The following is a 19,392-nucleotide window of genomic DNA, read 5'->3' on the forward strand; positions in this document are numbered from 1 at the left end:
AGCAGAGTCACCAAGAAGGATGCTTCCCTGGTCCAATGATACATGCTTCAGATATGAGTAGAACAGACAAGAGAGTGTGCACGGATTATCTTAATGAGCCGGTGGACTTATGTAGGAGGAGGTCCTAAAGCACAGAAGGCTTCAAAGGTCATAACCAGCACTTGAAATTGGACCCAGAAGCAAAGCATAAGCCAGTGAAGGGGAGTCACATGTTCCCAATGTCCAACTCCAGGTAACAATCTGTCCACCTCTTCTGAATCACCTGAAATTTCCCAGTGTTCTTCAAGGACTGAGTGAATCCAGGCATATGATATTCTTGGAGGGAAGGTAATGCCCCACATTATAGCTCAATACTATTTTTCAAATCCGGCAGAAAAAGAGTTTTCACCTTTTATAAATGATAGCTTTGTGAAATATAGAATATGAGTTTGCTTCTCCTCGTGGAATGAATTTTGCTAGGCTTCTTAGCTGGCTTACTAACATAAGTAGCTTTCTTCAGAAAACATTACTTGTCTCACAAACTTTAAGCCTTGTTATGTCAAAAGCTAATGGCTGGCGGTGCTCCTATAAATAGTGCACATGTAGAGCCTTCCATGATTTTACAAGAGGCTCACCCAATGCCATTATGCAAAGAAGGATGAACTGGTGATATTTGTTGAACTAAAACTGGAGATGAACTTTAAGGGCATAGGGTGATAGGAATCGGTCTAAATTTCCCCCCTCCTGATAGGGTGTGTGCACACAGAATACACTAGCTTCCCTTCACACACCCACACACCCCATGCATGGCATGATTACCACGATTAATATTCTGTGCAGAAATGTGTGGTGAAATGTTTTTTATCAGTTATGCAGGTGAAGTCTGCAAAGAATGGGCCTGCGATGTGAATTTTCACTGCTTGTAGTACTCATTTGTATTCAAAGCGAGACACCCTACCTTGAAATGCTTACTTGAGTTGCAATTAAAAATGAGACATGTTTTGCCCTACTGATAAGCATGTTTCCCCATTCATCAGACTAGGCTGCTGGTGGTGCATATTCAGAACCCAAGTACTTAAACTTCTGTGGTTGCTTTCCTGTTAGCTGAATTTTAGTCTATGGGGGTCCACTAACAGTGATTCCCACAAAGTCCACTGGGCAGCGATAGGAGGGATTAGGCGGTCCTTGAGGGATCCTGGATCCCAATTCTCAAGGCCTTGTAAGTTAATATAAGAACCTTGAATCTGGCTGTGTGTGTTGGCATCGCCAGGCAAGTAGAGCAGGTGTAACTCACATTTTCTGGTTATGCCCTAAAATAAAAATATTTTGGAAAAAGGTGGTTATCTTTCAGCCAGAGGGCCAGATCCAAAAGTGGCCAGCCCTCTGTGGATCACACTGGGCAGCCAGTTTACCTGAGATCATATGATTTCAGGCACAGGAAAGGTAAAGCTGCAGTTGTAAAGAAACATTTGCAGTGTGTGCTGTTTGCATTTGGCAGCTTTCTTTGCTGTGCTATTTTCAGGAGGGATCAGATCAAAAGGATCGGGAGCTCCTGTATCTAGTCCCTGCCAAAAGCAGCATGGTGGGTTAAGGTGCCAGATTCAAGAAGTGCCAAAGGTACAGGAGTGCTCCTGACTACTCAGGACACAGAAAAAGAACAAGTGGAAGTTTGCCAAAAGCAGTGGCCCAAGGTAAGTCGTCAAATTCAAACAGTGCAAAATTCTAGCTGCGGCTGAATTTGTCGTTATTTGCACATGTAGCTTTATCAGTCTTGCACCTGACATCCTATAGACATCAGGTGTTGGTCAGGTGAGTGTGGCTTAGCCTACCACAGACATTGAAGAATTGAATGGTTAGAGGCTTCCATTGGATTTCTCGGTGATCTTGTTTGGAAGTATGAAAGATAAAACCTTGAGGAACGACCAAGAAATTATTGTTTATTATCAGCTGAAACAATCAGTGTTAGTAATAACTGGAAGAAAAAGGGAAACACAAAAATGTTTCAGTGGTTACTAAGCACATGAGTTATATTCAGCATAATAAAACACTGGTTTTGTTATGATATGGAAGATTTTTGAAGAATTGAATTTCTCGTGTTCTGGAAAGCGAAACTTCATGTTAGAATGCCAGGCTTACGAGGTTTTGGGTGCAATATAAGTACAATAAGATGGGTGTTTGCGATGAGAGAATGAATGCATGAGGTAAGGCGATAATGAACCAATAAATTATTATTATTATTATTATTATTATTATTATTATTATTATTATACATGCTGATGTTTGTTACTAGATGCTGAATTGTGTTATATGTTTGTTTTAAAGTTAGTTTATTAGCCTGTCCCATATATGGTGATTTCTTAGGACACAGAGGTTGCCATATCAACTATATGAGCTCATAACCACCAGATCCTCCTATAAGTAAAAGTGCAGCAGGTAGCATCATTTCACAAATTCAAGTACCATCTTCGGAGACAGATTGTGCTGGCTTCACGGAATGACATGCTCCTCTTGATCCTCTACTAGACTTTTAACATCACCAAAACCCCAGAAAAATGACGCGATGTGGCTGCAGGCCTCCCTATCGCAGAAGACGTAAAAGAGGGGGGTTGTCAGGTCAGAGAGGAGGAAGAAGGGGAAAGAAAGGGAGACGAGGTAAAGCAATGATCCTCATGGCATTGTTAACAAATGAACCAAAAAAAAGCAGCAATTCTTTGTGGTCTAGGGAAACATGCATTAGAATGGGGGCAGAGTGGCCAGTTTTGGGTCCTGTCAATGCCTTGCTTGGGTGCATGATGTAGATGTTTAAAAAGAAGTGTTTGCAGGTGGGGGGAGTAACTCAAACAATATTTTGCACTTTTGTTTCCGCAGTGTCGGTAGCGCACACAGTGTACTACTACAGGAAAGTCAGATAGAGCTCCGAAGCCCTTCCTTTCTACCATCCAGCATTTCCAGAAATGTCAGGCAATATCACCAAGATTTCTGCCTCATGAATGAACCACAGTTCCAGCAAAGCCAGGCCGACTGATGTTCTGAGATGCTGATGCCCTCCAAAGGGGAGCAATGTGTCATTAAACCTGAAGCTGCAACATCTTTCCTGCCTGGCCTGGTTCCTTTGCCCTTCTTGATGAATCTTTTCTTGGTGGTGGTAGGGTAGGGGTGGGGCGCAGAGGAGAACTGGAAAGTGTGAATTTCATAATGACTAATCCTTGGGGAAAGGGTCTGCTGTGGTTTTTCATATAGCCTCCCAAAATTCGATGTCGGTGTTTATGGTAGCTGGTTAAAATTTACTCAGAGCAGACCTATTGAAATTAATGGATCTGCTCTGAGTATAACTACCATCGAATACAACTCTATGTATTAATGTTTTAATAAGATCTCTATTTTTGTAATGGCAACTGGTATACATGATGGCTCGTCTAAACTATTAAACTTGAGAAGGGTCAGCTCAGTATGAGAAAACAGAAGGAACACATGGCATCTTCTCTTTTACCTGTATAGGAATAACTCTTAGTACTGAAAATGTGACTGAATGTGACACTGGGCACCCAACAAGCAACTTTCCCCCCCTCCCATAGCCTCTGAAGTGGCAACTTAAATTTACAAGACCCTGAGGTCCAGTGTTAGTGACCAAATGCCTCAAGAAAATGCCCTAGTGCTGTGATTTCATTAAGCTATTGTGTGACACAATGGGAGGTCGCCTGACTCTCTACCTGAGTGAGGGTCAAAATGACCATAATTTTTCTGCTGAAAATAATCACTGCTGAAAACTTTGGTAGACATTCTCCACAAGAAAATTGCGTGTGGTCGGGTTAAGGGGGTAGTAGATGGACTACACCATAGATTTGTAGTCCCCTGTGGCTGCTCTTCAAAAACAGATGTGGCTAGTTTTGCACAAAATATTTAAAATGTGATTAAAGTCACATCTGGTTTGATCCTTGGCCCTTTCTTAGTATTCTTTCCATGCTGCTTTATTGTTGTAATACAAATTAATCTATGATCGTTGCACTTGGTTTGCAGAGCAATGAAATGCTCTCTGTCTGTGCTGACAATATTGGTCTACATAGACCAATACGTAAGGTACTGCTGTGGTGGGAAGGTAAACGGTGTTTCCATGCACTCTGGTTTATGTCACTGTGTTCCATTGCGCCAGAAGTGGTTCAGTCATGCTGGGCACATGACCCGGAAAGCTGTCTGTGGACAAACGCCTGCTCCCTTGACCTGAAAGCAAGATGAGTGCCACAACCCCAGAGTCGCCTTTGACTGGATATAATAATAATAATAATAATTTATTATTTATACCCCGCCCATCTGGCTGGGCCTCCCCAGCCACTCTGGGCGGCTTCCATAAAAACCAAAAATACAATAAAATATCACACGTTAAAAACTTCCCTGAACAGGGCTGCCTTAAGATGTCTCCTGAATGTCAGGTAGTTGTTTATCGCCTTGACATCTGCTGGAAGGGTGTTCCACAGGGCGGGCGCCACTACCGAGAAGGCCCTCTGCCTGGTTCCCTGTAGCTTTGCTTCTCGCAATGAGGGAACCGCCAGAAGGCCCTCGGCGCTGGACCTCAGCGTCCGGGCAGAATGATGGGGGTGGAGACGCTCCTTCAGGTATACTGGACTTAACCTTCCAGGGGTCCTTTACCCTTTTCCTTTTTACCCTTTACATAGACCAATGTCTGACTTTGGTTTTAGGCACTTTTTTATGCTTATGGATTCAGGAGGGGGGAATGCACTTCATTGCCTGCCTTTTCAGTGACCAGTTTTATTTTGTATGGGCTTGGCTATAAATATTCACTGGTTTTTTCCCCCCTACAGCCCAAGGGCAAGTCTGCGGTGCAGCCGCAGAGTTCGAGAAAGCTCAGCGTTCTCTTGTACCATTAATAGTCCCGAGTACTTTAGACGCAACCTAAAAATAAATCCATACAGATCTCAAAATGTTACAGATACTACATTTGTCGGTGAGAGAGGAGAGGAAGAAAGGTTTTTAAAAAGCACCATCATTTCAGATGAATTCAGATTTTCCCCAAACCAGTCTTCATTTCAAGATGTTATTTTGGGGGATATCTGTGTGCCCAGCATCACAATCACATCAAAGTCAAGTGTGAATTGAAATAGAGCTCACTTGAATATATTGGCCTACAGCCAGAATCAGTGGATTCTCCCTAGCTTTACAACTACAGAATAAAGGATAACTCCGATGCAATCTTAGATCAGCACTGTGACGGACGCTTCAAATACCTTCCTAGGAGTAGCCAGGACAGGGTCTATCCTTGTTTCTTTGTAACCTCACAATGACCTTTGTTACATTTGGCTGCTTTTTACAGTGCTACCCAATGACCTTCATGGGATCTGGAGCTTTGTCTCCTAGATCCATACCATTCTGTCCACTGCGTGTCATTGCCTCTCAGTGCATAGATCTCATTAATGCAGTTGCATTCCCCCCTACCACCACCACAAATGCTGCACTGAATAATTGTAGGCATGAATCATGAAACTGCCTTCCAGTTGTTAAGTTCAAATGTGGTCTATTACAAATCTTGGCTGGTGCTACCAAGGACATTTAATGAATAATAATAATAATAATAATAAAGGTAAAGAACCCCTAGACAGTCAAGTCCAGTCAAAGGTGACTACAGGGTGCGACGCTCATCTCGCTTTCAGGCCAAGGGAGCAGGCGTTTGTTCACAGACAGGTTTCTGGGTCATGTGGCCAGCATGACTAAACTGCTTCTGGTGCAACAGAACACCATGATGGAAGCCAGAGTGCACAGAAACGCCATTTACCTTCCTGCCACAGTGGTACCTATTTATCCCCACATTTATCCCCACATTTCATGTACTATCATGTACTAGCTTGGAAAAGAGGAGACTGAGAGGAGATAAGATAGCCATCTTCAAATATCTAAGGGGCTGTCACATGGAAGATGGAGCAAGCTTGTTTTCTCCCCTCTCCAGAAGGTAGGGTTCGATCCAATTCAAGTTACAAGAAAGGAGAATGTGGCCAAATATCCAGGAAGAACTTTCTGATAGTAAGAGCTGTTTGACAGTGGAATGGACTCCTTCAGGTGGTTATGGACTTTCCTTCCTTGCAGGTTTTTAAGCAGAGGTTGGATGGTCACTTCTCATGGATTCTTTAGTTAAGAATCCCTCATTGCAGGGGGTTGGACTAGATGACCCTCAGGACCCCTTCCAACTCTACTAATTCTATTATTCTATGTTACACAAGGAATTGGATAGCCGTAATGTGCCCTGTATGCAAAGTCTGGCCTCTTCTTTGAATTGAACTACACTGAAATAGAAATACAGCAATATATCCGGCCATATAAATATCCCAACAAAGAGCTTCTCAAGAAAGGTTTATACAACAGGCAGTGTAGGCAGTTAGCAGTCACTTAGGGGAGAAATAGCAGGCTTTTGTCTGAAAATCACCACCTATGCAGCTTAGACATAACAGAGAAGGGTCATATTAAACAGGTGGAAGGAGATAATTGTAGGCTTGCTAGGTAAGCTAAGCAGCTGTCATCAAACCTTCCATAGTTCTATAACACAAACAGCTAAGCTGTCAGAAGGCCAAGTCCTAAGCACTTGGGTTTCTATTTCATGGAGGGGATGGATGGAGAACAGGCAAGGGTCAAGTTCTATGAAGCAGCCATCGAAGATCAGAATGACCAGCAACCAGTACTGTAATCCAAGGCAGACAGGAGGTCTGGTTTCAAAGGCAGCAACACAGGAGAAGGGAACAACAATGAGAGTGATTTAGAGCAAAATACGTGTGACAAATCCAACTGAGGACAGGCCAGAGAACATTCTACAACCCAATCCTTAGTGATGATGCTGAGTAGTGACCAGGAAATCTTTCTTCTCCACCATCATTGCATCTGCTGAGTATCTGCCCATGGAGTATTTATGAAGGATGAAGAGCCTTTCACAGCAGGACAACCCTGAGAAGCCTGCTGTGATTAGTTTTCAATGCACTTTGCATTTGCCCCTGTCCAGTTGTGGACAGTGCTGGCTTAAACTATCTTACGTTATCTTTTACTCCCCTTTATCAGTTTTTTATGGGTGACTTTCAGCTTGTTCAGCCTGAGGATGTGGACAGGATTCTTGGGATGGCTGTGGCTGATCATGTGCTTGCTTGAGCATTGCTGTTCCTGGCTGATTATGTACCCATCCCACAGAGCAGGTACAAAAGGATACTATGGTCAATGGTATCAAAAGCCTCCAAGAAATCAAGATGCATAAACATAGTCACACATTCCCTGTCCTGCTCTCAGTACAGTGGTACCTCAGGTTAAGTACTTAATTCATTCTGGAGGTCTGTACTTAACCTGAAACTGTTCTTAACCTGAAGACCACTTTAGCTAATGGGGCCTCCTGCTGCTGTCGCACCGCCGGAGCCCGATTTCTGTTCTCATCCTGAAGCAAAGTTCTTAACCTGAAGCACTATTTCTGGGTTATCGGAGTCTGTAACCTGAAGCGTATGTAACCTGAAGCGTATGTAACCTGAGGTACCACTGTACAGGTCAACCAACAGGGTGACCAAGGCTGATTCATTGCCAAAAATCTACTTGATTTTTGCGAATGTTCTCAAACACCTGTGAACCTTCTTGTGCTAAGCTAACAAGGATTGTGTATAACATTTTATTTTTGGTGAGTAAAGACTGGCTTGTAAGTCTCCTTTTCTTAAGCCTGAATCCTGTAAAAAAAATCACAACTTGTTTCATACTGTTACTTTCAAAATGACCATTACGTATTTTTATGTACATATTGCAAATAGTAACTAGATGTATAAAAATGATCAGGGATATGTGTCTTCTAGGCAAGCATCTTTTGACATTGCTTGTTATGAAGGGGATTTTTTAGTTCTTTCCACTTTTCCCTACTGATTTACTTTCATTTTCAGATTATCCCTATCCCCTCCCTTTCCCTCTCAGTTACTGGAAATGATAATTTTCCTCTCTTTAACATGATGAATTATTTCTATGCATGCCTGAAACCTGAAGTCCTAACTCATGAAAATCAATGTTAGAACCTCAAAGTATGGCTGTTTCTTCTTAAGATTATTGAGGAACACAGAGAAATGATTTTCTGCATATCATCTACTGTGAATATTTCAAAACACCATTCATCCCAATAATTGCAATGCAAAAAAAAAAAACCCTATTAGTAAAAATTAGAGAATGCATATCAGTGACATGACTTGTTGACGGAAAAGTGAAATCCAATTTCTTGTTTAGCATTAGCATTTCACTGTGTGTCTAAGAACTCACTGAAAAGTCTACAGGAAGGTCTAAAAAGAGCAAGTCTGAACGGGAAGGGGTGCTGCTGCCGTGCTGGCAATTTCTGTTGCTCACTAGGGGTCGCAGGATGTCAAAAAATCAATCAGCCAGAATGAAGCTGCCAAACCCAATGCATGAACCATTTGCGAACTCAAGAACACTTCCTCAATAAAGCACATGCATTGAGACAACAACTCTCATAAATATTACACACATTCATTCATGTTTTAATGCCAGCATCTTATTATGAAAAGGAAAGACCACACTCCATAATTCCCTCACACTGAAAGTGACCTACAATTCACTTTCGTTGAGAAAAATCAGATGGTCTTTGATGAACTTCCAAGATAGCATGAGAGATGAAGAGTAGATGTTGATTATGATTCAGAGATTTGTGCATAAAAGCTTAGGACTGATTCATGACTCACTACTTTCCTATGTTTATGCATCAGATTAAAAAAAGCTACATCAATGAAATCAGAGATTTCAAAGAATACTCTTCCATTTACTATTAATTAACTAAAATGCATTCATGGAGTAATTTGCAAAGAAAGTATCGTATTATATTTTTCAGAAACCTTCATCAATTTCACACCATATAATTAAAATCAGGCTTATTTGTAAGCATATAGCTAGCAAAAGGGAAAATATTGGCATCTGGAAACTAGAAAGCAACCACTGAGAGGTATCGAGATGAATCTTTGTTGACTGTTTGCCTATGTGTTTCACTTTTACTAATGTACTTATGAGACAATTCAGGCATTCATAAGTGGTTTAAATGACTGTGTGAGGTGGAGAGAGTTTGCATGAGTGCATTAGCACTGTCCCCTGTCCCTGTCACCTTTCATGAGTTGGAGGACAACTGACTGAAACATGGAGCCCTTTGTACTTGTGGAAGCTCCATGTACACTCTAGAAGTCTGATTTCCCTGGTTTCTTTTTCCTTTATTAAATTAAAACATTTAAAAGTTGCAATACAGCTTTGTCCACAGAATGATCACTCCAGTCCTCAATCCCAGATCACTGTCATGTTGACTTGCCAAATATCCTCAATAGGAACCAAACTACCAATCTGGTTGGCTAGACATTTCCCCGGTTTCTAAAGTGCACTGGGAATCTCTCCAAGTGCAGGAGACTTCAAGCACTTACCTTCCAAATCTTAGAGGCTGATGAGAACCTGACAAGGGATAGAGCTAGCACACTTGTGCCTACTCTCTGTCCTCTGTATACTCATTTAAGCCTTAAATGAGCACCTGAATAGGGCTAGCGCTACAATGAAATTAAATATTTTAAATGAGCTATGTGACAGCAGCTAGGCACTGTTATCTGCAGACACAGGGCAGATCGAGACAAAGGATGAACTATGTGAATAGTGTTTGTTTGTTTGTTTGTTTGCACCATGTCTGTCCTTCTTCCAACCTTGGAACCAGGCTACCTAAATGTGCGACCACATGAGTTTTCAACACCATGGTCAGAGGTGCCAAGTTGCCTCCAGGATTGAGAGGGCCTAGTGTGCGGTGCACAGTCTGCTGTCTGGAGGGTGTTGTTTTGTCTGGAAGAGGTCAAGTGCTCTGGAAGAGCTGCCCACTGAAGCTGAACTATGTTCAGCTCTGTGCCTGGCCTCCTCTGCCCCCTCAACCTTGAGAAGGTTCAGCCCCCTTCCAACAAATACTGAGGGGCCAAAGACACCTTGGCCCCCTAGAGTTGGCGCACCTGATCGTGATTTTGTGCTCAACCCAGCCTTGCAAGGACTCCACATTCTTCTTTTTGTAAAAAGCAACAATATGATGGAGGCAAAAATCCTCACTTGGTCATTTCCTCAGAGAGCCAACACTGAGAATGTAGGTTGCTGTTCTGCAAAATATGCAGTCAGAAGATAATTAATTAGCCCACATCTCGTCTGCATTGGAATCAAAGGGAACGGAAATACAAAGAATTGCACAAAAGTGCAAGGTGGGAAGAAATGGAGATATTAATAAGAATGTAAGAAGAGCCCTGGTGGATTAGACATCAAGTTCAGCATCCTGTTCTCACAGCAGCCAACTAGATGCCCATGGGAAGCAGGATCTGAGCACAACAGCACTTGCCCCACTTGTTATTACAAGTGTGTATACAAGTGTGCCCATCCAGCAGACATTGAGACTGGCTCTGCCTGTAGAAACATCCATTCATTGGATTGGTTGTCTGAAGAGAAGATGCTTTGATCCCTGCTCCCTCATAGAATCATAGATTTGTAAAGTTGGAAGGGACCACGAGGGGCCCTGCAATGGAGGAATCTTTCACCAGCATGAGGCTCAAACCTACGACCTTAAGAGTCTCATGCTTTACCTACAGAGCTATCCAGCGGGTCTCAGAAAACCTAGCTATAAAAATTGGTGTAGCACACCAGACAGAACTGTTGTAAAGCTGAGATCCCCTTGCCAACTAGTGTTCTATTTGTGAGTCGTTAAAACAACAACAAAGGCTAGAATTGAAAATAATGTGAAACTCACCTGTGTTTCCCGGAGAAGCACTATAGCCATAGCTGTCAACTTACAGATTTGAAAATAAGGGACCAGCAGCCTTGAAAATAAGGGATTTTAGTCAACCAGCTCCCGAGCCAAAGGCAGAAAGCCCAGCCAGCCCAGCAGCCAAATGAAACCTCAAGTGGTGGTTCCCACAGCACAGCAAACCGGCAAAGGGGGTGCAGCGAGGAAAACCACTGTCACCTCTCTGCTGGGAAGCGCTGAGCAAAGGTGAATCCCCAGGCAACGCGGCTGATTTGATCAGCATAAGGCATGCAAGCTCCACCCCCACCCAGTCGTTCTTAGATTCCTTATTGAGTGAGCAATGCAGCCAAGCAACACAGTTGGAGCCTCCCTCCTCCCTGGCCGGCAGGGAGGGAGGGAGAGGAGCTGCTTCCTTTGAAACCCAGGAAATTTAAGGGACATCATCAATAAGGGACAGCAGCGGGACACGGTGCTGGGATAAGGGACTTTCCTGCCAAATAAGGGACGGTTGACAGCTATGACTATAGCTCTGCTTTGCAAACAGTCCAGGTAGGGCTGGGAGAAGTCTGGAATCCTAGGTAGTCACTGCTGGTCAGTATAGATGACACAGAGCTAGGAGGATCACTGGTCTGGTTCAGTATAAGACAGCTCCTAACAGTCCCAGTCAGCATGACAATAGTCAGGGGTGAGGGGAGTTGCAGTTTAGTAACATCTGGTCTCCATCCGTGCAGAACCAAGAGAACTTTCATTTTGGAAATTTTTTAAAAAGCAGCATTGGGAACTAAGAGAAGCAGAGGAAACATATGGGCGCAGAAGCAGGGAACTTCAGAGAGCAGGGAGTGCATGCAAAAATGAAGGGGAAGGAAACACATTCATAGTGTAAGTATGAGTCCTATCCAAGAGAATGCTGCTAAACTAGACCACAAGTGCTGTATTGGCAGATATATTTTACGACTCCTTCCTACAGATCTGTCCAATTATCCTCCAATTTATCTATGGTGTTTAGACTGAGAATAAACACATCGCAAGTTGTTGGTCGGGGAGAGAACATATGACACTTTCATGTGCTCACCACAATGACTCACAGCACTTAGAAGCAGCATCCTTAGCACCTCTTTAGACCCAAGAGTAGAATTATTTCTGACATTCTCATCATGATGCATTTAGCTTCTGCCAACTGTGTAGGATTTGGGCTTTCACATTTGATTCTAATCTTCCTTTGGTGATGAGATGATGTCCCTTCCATTTCTGTCTGGTAAAGAGCTGCCAGCAACTCATGCCATTCACCGTGATAAAAACAGTATCCATGGATACATGAGTTGACTTTGAGCTGGATGGATCGGACATGAAGCAAGGTTTTTCCTCCTCTAAACGCTAACAAGTAAAGACAGGAATTTAAAAAATAATGATGCACTTCCATAAAGAATATATTTTTCTGCCATATGGACAAGATAAATAAAGAACTTTTTTTTGTATCGGTAAGACCTCACAAAATGACAAAATCCGCACACTGGAATTATGCCCTTTGGTGCAAATTCTCAGCTGTAAATGCTAAATATGTTGAGAGATGCGTGACTGTGGCACTTATGGTGGTAGTAACAACCAGTAGCTGCTGAAGGAGTGTGTGGGTTGCATTGCTCTCCTGTCTTCCCAACACTTTGCACTGCTGTTGCTTTTTGGAAGAGGAGGGGCAAGGCAGTGGGGAGCTTGGCAGTGTGCAGGGTTGGCTGCAGCTGCGTTGGACTGGATCTGCTGAGCTCTCTGCTGCCTTGCTCTTCCTGCTCCTGGTCAGCAAGAGCGTGGTGTGGTGTTGGGAAGCCAGGAGAGCAATGCAGCCCCACTCATGGCACCCTGCTGGCCACTACTGGTAACAAATGGCAGAATGGATTCTAACTAGGACCAAAGGTCTGTCTAGTCCACCGTGCATTTATAAGATGATTCGGTCAAGTGCCTTTGGAAAACTCATATGCAGACCATGAAGGCAAAAGCCTCCCATGCTACATGGGAGCATTTACCTCATCTATTATACATTTTGAGAAGTTGTTTGTTCACTGTGCATTTGGAAACCTCTTCTGATGTCTTAACCAAATTTTGCATGCTAGTTCCTGAGATTAAGGAGCAGAGTCTCTCTCTCTCTGTGTGTGTCTATGTTTAGACACCATTTTGAATCAAGATGGCAGGCTAAAACTTTCCAACCTGCACTGATTTTTTTGGTTTCTTGGAGTTCTCAAGCAATGCTGAACTCAAGGCTGCTTGCATTCTTCTATTAGAACAGCACACATTTCACACCGATTATTTCCAGAAACGTTATAGTCTTCTTGATTCCTGCAAAAGAGTCCTGAATCTCTGTCAGTCCCAGGAGACCTGATGCTGACAGCCCACACCCCCTCTCCAAACTTCGCACCACACGTATTCATAGAAGCAGCCTCAGGGAATCCATCCTGTCAATGCTATTCAACATAAATAAGGCTTGAAGAATGTCTCCTAGTAAAGCAATGCAATCTTCTGCTTGCTATAAATCAATGGTTCTTAAACTTTTTTGAGTCATGGACTCCTGTGAGACTTTGATGAAAGCAATGGACCCTCCTTCCCCTCGCCTCAATGCACATAAAACACATACACACAAAATTTTGCCAAGAATTTATTGTTAGTATTGCACTGGGGAAAATATATGTCCATCCATGGACTTTGTAGGAGTGTGTGGACCACAGGTTAAGAACCCTTGTTATAAATCAATATTTTTTATGACAAATATTGTCTTGAGATCTTTTGATGAAGAGGAGTATAAATATATAACAAAAACAACAACAACTGTTGTAATCTGTCTGTCTTGAGAGACAATGGAGTGCACCTCCAGGGGAGAAGTCAAAACACTGTATTGCAGCACCTAAGTGACCTTCCCGGGGCACAAGCCTGGGCAGTGTGTAGGGAGGTCCTGGCTGCCCAGATGACAAGACCGCTCCTCTCAGCCTTGCTGATGTGGTCCAAAGGAAAGCAGAGCAATACGCTTGGCACCAGCTTGCCTACAGAAGTTGCCAGAAGGAGGCATACAAGACACCATTCAACCGTCTTAGGATTCCACACAAGATTTGTGTAGGGTTTATTCCTCAGCCTTTTCTTCTCCCGAAGATATCCTTCAAGGCAGTGGAGGTTTAGGATCAGAGTTTTCCTTCTCCTAGATGGGCTACCTTCCCAGGTTGATGAGCCCCATATGGCCCTCACTTCCCTCTACAGCATGTGCAGAAACCAACTTCTTGACCATTGGACCCACTATTGGTTTCATCTACTTAATTCGCTACAGCCTGTCTTCTCATGTGGGGGGTAGTCCCTAGCTCACTGAGGATTTGGGACCCATTGGCTACCCTCACCTAGTTTAGCCAGCCAGTTGAAGCCATTTCCTGGGGTATGGCTGCTGTCAGGCAGCTTCTAGGAGTCACAAGTGAGAGCAGAGTATATAATAACTCTCCATTTCCTATTTCTGAAGCATCTGTTCCCAGCTCATTCATGGAAACTGGTGCTATTTATAATAGCTTAATTATGGCAGTAAAACATAATTCCATGGGCTTCAGGGAGAATAAAAGATCTCAAAGTAGCACTTCAGAATATCACATTCTGTGTCACATTATTTTTTTATTTACATCTAGCCTTTCTGCAAGATGGTACCCAAGGAAGCATTTTATTGATTTGGATGTGCATGCTAATGCAAGGACTTTTGTGTTACTGCATACATTGACAGGCCAATGGCAAATGTCAGAGCAATGTCACATAGCATGATGTGATGTTGCCATTGCTATGGCATTAGGCTAAAGTCACTGGCAGACACATTGGCACAAATATTTCAGATTAGATTGTCAGGGACGAACATATTACCCAGTAATAACTTGTTTTGGAATTGCAGTGACAACCCTCTTTTAAAGTACAGTGGTACCTCGGGTTAAGTACTTAATTCGTTCCGGAGGTCCGTACTTAACCTGAAACTGTTCTTAACCTGAAGCACCACTTTAGCTAATGGGGCCTCCTGCTGCTGCCGCGCCGCCAGAGCCCGATTTCTCTTCTTATCTTGAAGCAAAGTTCTTAACCTGAAGCACTATTTCTGGGTTAGCAGAGTCTGCAACCTGAAGCGTATGTAACCCGAGGTACCACTGTACTACTTTGACTAGGGCTGTAAAAGCAGGCAATGGAAATAACTTCACTGTCACAGACATATTGTAGTTTTGGTCTTTGAGAGAAATAGCTGAGATAACCCCAGAGTCCACATTCTATCCACCCCAATAGCTGGGGGCGGGGGGAAGGTTCATGGAAATGTTAGTCTTCTGCCCACTGGCATTAATATGGGTGTTGTTGTTTTCTTCTTAAGTATGGTCAATATCTGTAATCCAGGGATCCACTGGGTAATTATGCATTGAAACCATCATGCTTTCAGTTGAACTTCTTAGGTTCCTTCTTCAGAGAGCATCCTCCTTCCATTAGCAGACAAGTTGCTTCCCAAACTCAGGGGAACTTCATGGGTGGTCTTCAATGCAACAAGAAGAGTAGTGGTGTGACAAAAAAAAGAAAAGAAAATGAGAAACCAAAACAGGGAAAGGATGCTTTGAAAGTGCCTCTATGTGCAAGACATCCTTGGGTCCCTAACTATGGAAGGCTGATAACCAGAGCATACCTCACTTTATTTGGAAAGTTCACTTATGATCTCTCCCACTCAATAAATTCTATTAATGGGGACTTAACTTTGGGTTTATTTGTGTTCTTAATGGTAAGAAAAAGCAAAAAAAATGGAAGGCATGTTAGTGATCAAGTTACTGTGTTTAAAACTAGCCACTGTTGTTAAACTCTTTTAATCCATTTAGCAAATATTTAGTTTTGAAGATTTGATGCTGTCCTCGTTTCACTCTGGCAATCAGGCTCCTCTTTGTAAGGCAGAAGACACAAATGAAACCAATATCTTTCAGCAGAGATCAGGGGTTTATGCACCCTGTTTATTAACTAGAAGATGGCAAAATCTTGGTAGGAAGTAATGTGAATGTATAATTAACAGCATGATCTGACCTCTTTAGCTTTGAATGAGGCTTCCCCAATTAAATTTTCCTGGCCCTCGTTTTAAATAGCTATTCACAGCTGTGGACATTTGATTTATTCCCTGATGAGAGGCAGGGTTGCTGACCAGCACTAGAAAACAACCGTTTTTAATTTAGATGTCTGTGCTAGATTCTAACCATTGCATCTTTTTAATCATACGTTTTAGTGATCATTTTTCTTTGCCTTTGCATTATTAAAAAAGTCTATTAAAGGATTGCGAGAGAGACTATCTGCGCATGGGAACAATATTTCACATTTGTTTATATTGTTTCAGACAAGGCATAAAATTTTCATGGGGACCAGAGGAACTGTTGGGTGCCCAACTCCCATATACCCTCAGCTGGAAGTAGGAAGCCTAAGGGCACATCTGCGCCTTCTGCTGCGGCTGCTTCATCCCAGCAGGGATCGGGAGACAGTGTGGTGCATGAGAAATTGTAGCAGCACCAGCGGGAACGTTAGGAGTGCAGCACACAGGCATTACAGTGGTATCTTGGTTTAAGAACAGCTTAGTTTATGAACAACTTGGATTAAGAATGCTGCAAACCCAGAAGTAGGTCTTTAGCTTTGTGAACTTTGCCTTGGAAGCAGAACATGTTCTGCTTCCTGTCGAGTGTGTTCCTGTTGTAAATTGAGTCCCCCGCTGCTATGGAAAAGCACACCTTGGTTTAAGAACGCTTTGGTTTAAGAACGGACTTCTGGAATGGATTAAGTTCGTGAACCAAGGTACCACTGTATTCCTATACTTCTGCAAGGTTTTCAGTGATAATGCATGTACCTCTGTTGCTTTTATCTGCATTGCTAACAAAGTGGCCAGTGATGGCACCAATGCAGATTTAGGAACGGACTCGGTATAGTATGGGCTGGTATCGTTACCTGCACTTCTTGTCATTTCTTACCATTTTGCCTCTCTTTAGGAACCAGCCTTTTGCCAATCTGGTGACCTCCAGATGTGTTGGACTACAACTCCCATCAACCTCAGCTGGCAGGGCCATGCTGGCTGTGGCTGATGGGAGTTGTTGTTCGTAACATCTGGAAACAACCAGGTTGGTGAAGGAAGGTTGGTCTTTCTTTGTCCCTTGTCACCCAGGAGTGCTTTGTTCTTTGCACATGCTTCGGTTTCAGCTGCTCTATGCATTGAAAGCACATGGCTTCCCCCAAAGAATCCTGGGAACTGTAGTTTGTTAAGGGTGCCAGGAACTGTAGCTCTGTGAGGTCCCTAGAATTCTTTGAAGCTTTTGTAAAGCTTTAGATGTGCTTTAAATGTATGGTGTGAGTGTGGTATTTCTCTTTGGAATTAGTAGGGTAGTGGCTGGATCCAGACTTTAGATGTAATATTATACACACTGAATAGAAGGTACCTATGAGGTCATGCTTGGTACCTGTGTCTGTTACATGATGAAATAGCCATACTGTAGTTTCTTTCTTCAAAGGGAGGGAGGTCTTGGTGAAACAAGGGGCTGGTTAATAAATATAAAATGAGATTCATGTATTTTTTATTTTGGGGGGGGGGGGTTATAAACAAGAATAATGTTATACAAACAAGTATACCAAGTTTTCTCATGTCATTTGTATATCACAAAAACAGCATAATAAATGTGGGAAAATATCTACAACATATGTTTCATTATTAGTGGTCAATTTTTTTAAAAGGTAGAGGGCTCAGATTGCATAGTGACAAAGGCAGAAGTGAGAGGGACTGAAAGATGTATATCCATGCAAATGAAAGGAATATCCCAGGAAGGCTCAGGCTACCACTTTCACACCAAGAAAACCATAAAAGCAAATGCTAATTGGGACAGGTGAGGTGTGAACTGCTCTGGTATTTTCTTGGACAAATCAGGGCAAAAATGGCCTTGTAAACAGAGGGCTGAAAGGACTGGATGTGAATCTGAGCACAGTGAGGATGATATTGCACCCTTCCTCCAATTAAGCATTTATAAGAGAACAATTCCTAAAACACCTATGGCTAAGTTCAGTTTTGCCAGGTGAGAGGCAACTGTAACACACAAAGTAAGACAATGGATCAAAAAAAGAGCTGCTGAACTGGAGGATTCACAGGCATCATTTTTAAAGTTCCAGGTGGACATCAGTTTTAAAGGGAGGATTCTTCTGCTTCTTTTAAGTCTTAAGAAGGACAATATGGACTGTGTTCCTGCTACCCAGTGGCTCAACCCCCATGAACATCCTCATCAGTGAGCGGGCAGGAACTGCGCCTGTCTGCATGTTGCACACTCAAAAGGTCAGGAAGACAATGCCTTGTACCCAAACAGACCACTGATCCATCTCTACATTCTCTACATGGACTGGCTGTGCTATTCAGAGTTTCAGCAGGGGGTATTCCCAATCCTGCCTGGAGATGCTGGGGACTGAACCAGAGACCTTATGCATGCAGAGCAGGCATGGGCGTAGCCAAGGAGGGACAGCTGCCCCCACCATCAATAAAAATACATAGCTGAGGTTCTGCGCCCCCCCCCCAACAACCGTCCCGTCCCACCCAGAAAAATCCTGGCTACTCCCATGAGAGCAGGTGTTCTCCCACCACGCTATTGGGAGTCTGCCATCTTGGGAGTGGAGTTGGAAAAGGGACAGAGACTGGACTTGCTCCTTGTGAGAATCCAAAGCAATGGCTTTGGTGTCCCCTCCCAGAGCAGCAGGATCTATTGGAGAGGTGAAATGGGCTGTTAATAATTCTGTGAGCCTTTCATTTTATGCTCAACCTATAGATCTGATTTTTTTTTAATCTCTTCAGTGCTGGGGGAAGAAGGCTACAGAGAAAGAAAATGAAATATTTGATGCATACCACAAATTATTTCTTTGATTGCTTTGGGGTTGTTGTTTTTTATTCCACCCCCACATATTCAGCAGCAGTGCAAACATTTAGATGACGATGTAAATGTAATGAAGATGGGTTTCCCCCTCTTGTTGCCAGGTTGTTGTTGTTTTTCAAGGGGGGGGGTGTCCTTCCAGTTATGCAGCCTGTCTCACTGTCTTTGTGTCTGTTACTTGGAAATGGCTGTAGGACAGACTTTGGATGTCTGTGTTGACAGATGGATCCTCAGCATTATATAGAGCAGGTTGGTAGTAGACATTTATGTGTGAAGCAAGAAATAATAATTTTAAAAAAAACACACCTCCTTGTCAGTATAGCAGCCTGCACTGAATCATGGGATTGCTCTGCTTTTCATGTATTTACTAAGAAGTGGAAACTGGGTGTGCAGATTTCATTTGTTTGTTTAAGGCATAAGAAGAATATTATTCTACACTCCTTCTACACGTGATTCTTCCTTGACTTAGTTGGGCAGCCTTTCCATTGTAGGCCAGCGCTGTTGACCTGCTTCTGTACAGCAGCTAGAGCTGTGTCTGAGTCTTTATCTTTGTTAGGGTTCTTCAAGGCCAGCTGTCCTCAAGTCCGCTGCCAGCCAGCACCGCTCTGCTCTGCTGCCACTGGAGAAGCTGAGGTCAGGGGCAGATTGCCGTCTGGAGGCTAAGGGGTGACGTCAGTGAGTAACTTGCTGGGATGGTTAATCTCCTGCTGGAAGGATAGAGTTTAATAATGAACTTACTAGGGA

The 19,392-nt window shown here is 43.1% G+C and overlaps 1 protein-coding gene across 21 annotated transcripts in view; it reads left to right on the forward strand.

Annotated features, from left to right (window-relative positions):
- Positions 1 to 3,069, forward strand: part of LOC310714743 (uncharacterized protein) — a 108,642-nt gene extending 105,573 nt beyond the window's left edge. For 20 of the 21 annotated variants that reach the window (XR_014529998.1, XR_014530005.1, XR_014530006.1 and 17 more), the window contains one exon: positions 2,848 to 3,069. Coding sequence is in view for 1 of the 21 variants with exons in the window: in XM_083520362.1 (XP_083376488.1) it covers positions 2,848 to 2,891 (44 nt within the window). In the remaining 20 variants the exon portion in view is untranslated. Of the gene's footprint in view, positions 1 to 1,605; positions 2,632 to 2,847 lie in introns of those variants that run through there. The other variant, XR_014530001.1, reaches the window with a different exon arrangement.
- Positions 3,070 to 19,392: the final 16,323 nt, after the last annotated feature.

This window comes from Podarcis liolepis (assembly GCF_965112155.1).
Source record: "Podarcis liolepis genome assembly, chromosome: 9".
NCBI classification, from domain to species: Eukaryota; Metazoa; Chordata; class Lepidosauria; order Squamata; family Lacertidae; genus Podarcis; species Podarcis liolepis.